Source organism: Suricata suricatta, chromosome 9 (genome assembly GCF_006229205.1).
Source record: "Suricata suricatta isolate VVHF042 chromosome 9, meerkat_22Aug2017_6uvM2_HiC, whole genome shotgun sequence".
NCBI lineage: Eukaryota > Metazoa > Chordata > Mammalia > Carnivora > Herpestidae > Suricata > Suricata suricatta.
The window spans coordinates 71,332,209-71,339,514 of NC_043708.1; the positions used below are offsets into that span (position 1 = coordinate 71,332,209).

The 7,306-nt window shown below is 41.3% G+C and overlaps 1 protein-coding gene across 1 annotated transcript in view; it reads left to right on the top strand.

Annotated features, from left to right (window-relative positions):
- Positions 1-6,590: 6,590 nt before the first annotated feature.
- Positions 6,591-7,306, top strand: part of LOC115302242 (olfactory receptor 10G2-like) — a 13,212-nt gene continuing 12,496 nt past the window's right edge. The window contains exon 1 of the mRNA XM_029952200.1: positions 6,591-7,301. Coding sequence (XP_029808060.1) covers positions 6,597-7,301 — 705 coding nt within the window. The 5' untranslated portion in view covers positions 6,591-6,596. The remainder of the gene's footprint in view (positions 7,302-7,306) is intronic.

Genomic DNA, 7,306 nt, shown 5'->3' on the forward strand with positions numbered 1-7,306 from the left:
TTGTAAGCTTATATTTAAATTTAATTGCAAACTTAACAAAGAGCTCATAAAAGTTTTGAAAATTTAGCAGTAAGCCAGTTGAAACCACCTTCGGCACACATCTGATGCCAGATCAGTTTGAGAAGAGCAAGCCACTCCACACGCAATTCCAGATGGGGCCACCTCGCCTGCATGGTCCAAGGAGCCGACCAGAACTGCCACTCCCCACAAAGTCAAGGGCAACTATCCAAGGAGCACTCCAACAATCTGAAACCATCCTCTTTCTCCACAAGAAGAATGGGGTCACCCAAGACTTCAAGCTGGTGGTGACTAAACTGTAATTAACTGACCTAAATTTAAGGGATTTTTTTTCACTCTCAATATCTAGAGAAGTGGGAACATGTAAGAAAAAATAACTCAATTATTAAAAATTAAATACATTTTTTTCAAGTAGACCTAACACCCAACATGTAGACCAATGATTAGCTTGAAATCACGACCCTGAGATCAAGACCTGAGCTGAGATCAAGACCTGAGATCAAGAGTTGGACACTTAACTGACTGAGCCACTCAGGCATCCCAAGAATTAGATACATTTTCTGAGTATCATGTGGATAAAAGTGTGATCCCAACCCTTCAAAGAGAGGAATCACAGAAATTAGAGGTCATCGGAACAGATCATGCTGGTCTTCACAGCTCACTTTCTCGATGTAGAAATGATTCCTTCTTGCTGTCAAAACAAAAAATAATGAGGATCAGGGGAGTGTAGTTCTCATGGGGAAATGATTCAGGGTAGAACTCCCCAGAGGCAAATAGTTCTCTACAAATCTCTTGATAGTGTTTAAAATAAACAAACAAAAAAAAAAAAGAAAGAAAGAAACCCTCAATCAAAGATCTGGCTAATAATGTAACTGATGTAAAGTTCAAGACACTTAAGTAGAGAAGTTTCAATTGATGCAGAGCGTTCAAGGGCAGAGGATCTCATAGGCTATTAGAATAGTCAATGTTTCATTCTCCTGGAAGATTTTAATTCCATTCCAAAGCAGAGACCCAGTTACGTATCCCCACAAGCGAAGGGGATGCTCTGAAGGACATTTTCCTCACGCACTCACATTCGACCAGAGAAGGACCAGCCTCCTCCAACGTTTTGCTGTTGTGCCCACGTGAGTCCAGTGAGGGAAACATTCTAATAGGAGGTCAGTTCACACTGGGAGCAAAGACTTAACTTCCACACGTTAGGAGTTTTAGTAAATTTGTCAAAAACTCTATATGATGTGTCTCTTTGCCGCACCTTCTTCCTTACCTCACCCTCCACTCACAAAATTAACACATGAAGCATATTGATTTTGAATTAAATCAGCTTTTCTCCAGATTTGGGAACTTTCTTCTCTGAATTGAAACAGTTTTAAACATTTATCTTTTCTATATTTTGGAAGAGATAATAAAGAAATATAAATGCTGTATCAGTGTTACTGAGCAAACATAGTCAGGAATGAGCATCTTAACCGTCTTTTCCCAGTGATGAGATTACGTAGTCAACTTCCTTGAAGGCTGGAAGGCCTTTTATTGCATACCTTTTCTTTTCTTTCCTTTTCTATTCTTTTTTTATTAGAATAACATTTCTTTTATTTTTTTTTTATTTTGGAGAAAGAGAGCATACAAGCAGGGGAGGGGGGCAGAGGGAGAAGGAGAGAGAGAGACAGAGAGAGAAAATCTTAAGCAGGCCCAATCCTAAATTGGGCTCCATCCCACGATGCTGTTTCATGACCTGAGCAGAAACCAAGAATCAGTTGCTAAACTCACTGAACTACCCAGGTGTCCTGATACAAATTTGTGAAAGTTTCTTAACAGATAAACTTGGGGTTTTTTTTCTTTTTTCATTTACAGTGTAAGGACACTGATGGGATGATTAGAATAAAATATGGGTTCTGTCTCCCCACTGCACCCAAACTCTGTTCATTCTCCATGTTCTGTCTCTGCCCAGGCTGCCTCATGGCCTAAAAGGGCTGTGGTCTGAGTCTTGTCCTAAAGGCAAACAAGGGTGAAGAACTCAATGCTGGGTCATTCGTCATGCCCCAGCCTTAGCGATGTGTATCCGCTCTGCACAGAGAAGCCCCTCAACCCTAAGGTGCTCTATACAAAACCCCAGGTCAGTGTAGACATGCCAAAAACAGGCCAAACCTCTGGAATAATCTGATTTTTTACAAACGAAAGAGGAACTGCCTGCAACGGGCTCAAAGTGAGTTTGCTTCCTAGTGAAGGGAACCCTGAAACCTATGACTTATCTGACTCTGTAAAGAGGGTCGCACCCTCCCTGATTTTGTGCTCTTCATGCCATCCTCTCCCACTCCATCCCTGGAAGCCTCTCCCTTGAATTTCCAGGCCAAAACCCCTGCACCTAATTATTTCTGTTTTAAATATTGATTGTATCAGTGATATCACTAGCTTCTTCTTTTTTTAATTATATATTTTTGATATTAAAGTGCAACTGTTTTAGGGGCACCTGGGTGGCTCAGTTATTTGAGCATCTGACTCATGATTTCAGTTCAGGTCATGATCTTACAGTTATGAGTTCGAGCCCTACATCCACGTGCTGACAGCGTGGAACCTGCTTGGGATTCTCTCTCTCTCTCTCTACCTCTCTCTCTGCCACTCCTAGCTCTTTAAATAAATAAATAAATAGATAGATAGATAAATAAATAAATAAATAAATAATTTTTTATGTTTTAAAAGGAGCACCTGGGTTGCTCAGTCAGTTAAGCATCTGACTTTGGCTCAGGTCAGGATTTCATGGTTCATGAGTTCGAGCCCCACGTCAGGCTCTGTGCAGACAGCTCAGAGCCTGGAGCCTGCTCTGGATTCTGTGTCTCTGTCTCTCTCGGCCCCTCCACTGATAATGCTCTGTCTCTTTCTCTCAAAAATAAACATTAAAAATTTTTTAAGTTTTAAAAAATAAAAATAAATTAAAAACAAAAGTGCAACTATTTTGTATGATGACCTTAACAATACCAAAAACTATTTAAAACAGGAAATTTTTGAACCTATATCAAATTAGCCACCATGTGGATACTTAAAATGTTTTCTTAATTAATGAATCTAAGTTTGCTTCACTCTCAATTTAAATAGCTTATGGTGCCACAACTTCAAAAAATTAACAGCCCTATAAGAAAAAATCACAGATAAATTAAGAGGGAAAACTATCCAATTAGTTTTCTTCTTTTTTTTTCTAGGCTGGCTCCTTTATATCTAGAAAAGAGGGAAAAAAGTGGGGGCACCTGAGTGGCTCCGTCAGTTAAATGTCCGACTCTTGGTTTCAGCTCAAGTCATGATCTCATGGTTCACGAGTTTAAGCCCCACATCGGGCCTGTGTTGACAGTGCAGATCCTGCTTGGGATTCTGTATCTCTCTCTTACTCTTTCTGCCCCTCCCCTGCTTGTCCTCTCTCTTTCCCAAAATAAATAAATAGACTTAAAAGAAAAAAGAAGAAAAAGAAAACGAGGGGTACTGGGTGGCTCAGTTGATGAAGCATCCCACTCCAGCTCAGGTCATGATCTCATGGCTTGTGAGTTGGAGCCCCACATTAGGCTCTGTGCTGACAGCTCAGAGCCTGGAGCCTGCTTCTCCCCCTCTCTGCCCCTCTCCTGCTCATGCTCTATCTCAAAAATAAATAAACTTTTTTTTAAAGTTTTTAAAGGAGGGTTGTGCCTGGGTGGCTCAGTTGGTTGAGCCTTCAACTTTGGCTCAGGTCATATCTCAGAGTTTGTGCGTTCAAGCCCTGCACAGGCTCTCTGCTGTCAGTGTGAAGCCCACTTTGGATCTTCTGTCTCCCTCTCTCTCTGCCCCTCCTCCACTTGCTCACTCTCTCTCTCTCTCTCTCTCTCTCTCTCCCCTTCCCAAAAATAAAGAGGCATTAAAAAAAATAAAAATAAATGAAATTTGAAAGTATCATTTAAAAAATAATAAGTAATTAAAAAGAAAAGAGAAAGACTGTTCTCTTTCTAAAACTCTCTTAGAGTAGCTTAGTCCTGCAGACCGTCCCTTCCTTTCCAGAGATTCTACCTCACGCTACCTCAAATCAAAACCACTGTCTCCTGCTGCCTCTGCCTAGAAAAGGAGCCTGTCCCTCAGACCCACCACCGCAGCCCCTGTCCCCATGCAGGCCAGACGGAATGTCCAGAGCCAGACAGAGGCAGGTGTGCCCTCCAGCCTTCTCCCAGCAGGTCCTTTGGGAAAGTGCACCCAGATGTGTGCACCACAGCTAGGAGAAGAAAGATGAACTAAGGGTTTTTTTTTTTTTTTACTATTCATAGATTCATTATGAATGTTCTCTAAATAACTGCCTTTTTAGCATAATGCTAATGTGAATTGACTTATGAAAATATGATATTCATAAAAAATTTTAGAAGCATATCATTTGCCTAAGGTAGGAGCATATTTATCGTATATACTCCCTCTAGCTGATACAAAATAAGTTTTCATAATTGCTATCATATACATGTTCTCTAAGTTTGTCTTCCATTTCTGCTCTAGTCATAGAAAATACCATCCATCCATCCTAAAAGAAATTATCTCCCTTCTGAAAATCAGGTAATAAAAAAGAAATATATTTTTCTCTTTGCAGACAAAGTCTATTATTAATATTTCTATGGATTCTATAAAGCAAGACACATTCAGTATTATTAATAATTACTGGACATGATTATACCCATTGATTTCTTTTTAAATAATATGAAGATAAAATATGTTTGAGATTGTGAGTGCCTGGCTGGCTCTGTCAGTAGAGCATGCACCTCTTGATCCCGGGTTGTAAGTTTGAGCCCCATGCTGGATGTAGAGATTACTTAGAAATAAAATCTTACAGGGGCACCTGGCTGGCTCAGTCAGTAGAGCACACAACTTGATCTCAGGGTTGTGAGTTTGAGCCCCATGTTGAGCTTGGAGCCTACTTAAAATAAACAAACAAATAAATAAAATCTTTACAATAAATAAAAAAATCTTTACATATATATGTTTGTGATTAATGTTTATATATGAATATTCTTAATGCTATTCCAGTGGTTAGACCTGTCAATGCTTACATCTTTGATTAACAAACCTCTTATCAGTTTAATTTTTTGTTGATTTTTTAAGAATTACAAGACCTTTGGGGTGCCTGGGTGGCTCAGTCGGTTAAGCATCTGGCTTCAGCTCAGGTCATGATCTCACGGTTTGTGGGTTGGAGCCCCACATCGGGCTCTGTGCTGACAGCTCAGAGCCTGGAGCCTGCTTCAGATTTTGTGTCTCCCTCTCTCTCTGACCCTCCCCTGCTCGCACTGTCTCTCTCTGTCTCTCAAAAAAAAAAAAAAAAAAAAGAAGAATTACAAGATCTTTTAGTTTAAGTATATGTAAAAATACCTAAAACTCTATTTGGAGAAAAAACACTTTTTTGAACAAATGATTTATCAAAGGGAGTTTTTAAATAATATTGTGTCCTGATGTTTAATACCTTTACAGTATTTTTGAGAATCTCTTTGTTGGAAGTCAAATAAGGTCTTAAAACAATAACACACTAAAGGCCAAATCCTATAATAATCTATTGTAATCCAAATCACCAAAACCAAAAAACTACTTAGGTCAATCAATAAAGTTAAATAACATTCTAAGGCAAACAGAAAACATGGATGATGCCTTTGACTTTGTTTACACTGGAGACAGACGCACACTGCTGAAGTATGTACCCAATCCCTCGCCCTACAGTCCTGACTATGTGACACAGAGCAGGAAAGTTGTGATCACACAGGGACACAGGATGCAGGACTAACCAGAGTTGGTAAAAGCTATTCAGTCAATCAGCCAACAAACATTTATTAATTACCTTACTGTTGCCAAACACTGTGGCAGGTGCTGCAGATACAATAAAAGAAAAAAAAGACTTAATCTTTGCTCCAAAAGAGCGCTTATAATCTAGAAGAAACCAGTGAGCAGTTAGGCAAATAGCTCTCATCACACTGTGCTGCAATTGCCATTTACGATATAAACTCTTATCTCCAAGAAGATTGTCTTCTAAGGGAGAAAAACTTCCCAAAGGAAGTGACAGCCAAGTGAGCCCTAAGGAAGGAGACTATGTTGAGATTAATCAGTATACACCAGAAGTGGGCCCAGAAGGGACCCAAAGGTCCAAGGGAACCAAAGGAGAGAAGATTATAGAAATATATAAGAGCCAGATCTCAAAGGTTCTTGTAGATCACAGGAGATGAGAAGTCCATCCCAACGATAGGGATGGTAATTATGGAGTAACTGGTCCACATTGCTCCAGAATCCACTTGTCTGCGGTCCCCCCCGGGGGCTACAGACCCATCATATTCACTAACACTATTATTCTGACACAACCTTGTACCTTGGCTTCCAATAATTTAAATAGTGTCTCCCATAGAAGGAGCATTTCAGGACATCTAGAAGTTAACCAACCTCTGAGGGATTGTCTTGCAAAGCAAACCCAGATAACTGATGGCAAATGCTTTCTACTTTAAAATAAAGAAGTCCTCTGTATCCCTCCTAGACTCTGGTAATCAGACGAGACCATTCTCTCACCACCACCTATGTGTATTTCCATTCATCTCCACAGACTACAGAAAGACATGGGAGAGACCAAAAACACGTCCCTGGACACAGTGGTGACAGACTTCATTCTCCTGGGCTTACCTCACCCCCCGAGTCTAAGGACCCTCCTCTTTCTGGTCTTCTTCATCATTTACATCCTGACTCAGCTGGGGAACCTGCTCATTCTGCTCACCGTGTGGGCTGACCCGAAGCTCCATGCTCGCCCCATGTACATCCTTCTGGGCGTGCTCTCATTCCTGGACATGTGGCTTTCCTCGGTCATTGTCCCTCGAGTTATTCTAAATTTCACTCCCGCCAGCAAGGCAATCCCCTTTGGTGGCTGTGTAGCCCAGCTGTACTCCTTTCACTTCCTGGGCAGCACCCAGTGCTTCCTCTATACCTTGATGGCCTATGACAGGTACCTGGCAATATGCCAGCCCCTGCGCTACCCCGTGCTCATGAATGGGAGGTTATGCACCATCCTCGTGGCTGGGGCTTGGGTGGCTGGCTGCATCCATGGGTCTGTCCAGGCCACTCTGACCTTCCGCCTGCCCTACTGTGGGCCCAACCAAGTGGATTATTTTTTCTGTGACATCCCTGCAGTATTGAGACTGGCCTGTGCTGACACAACCGTCAATGAGCTGGTGACCTTTGTGGACATTGGGGTGGTGGCTGCCAGTTGCTTCATGTTAATTCTGCTCTCCTACGCCTACATAGTCCACGCCATCCTGAAGATACGCACTGCTGA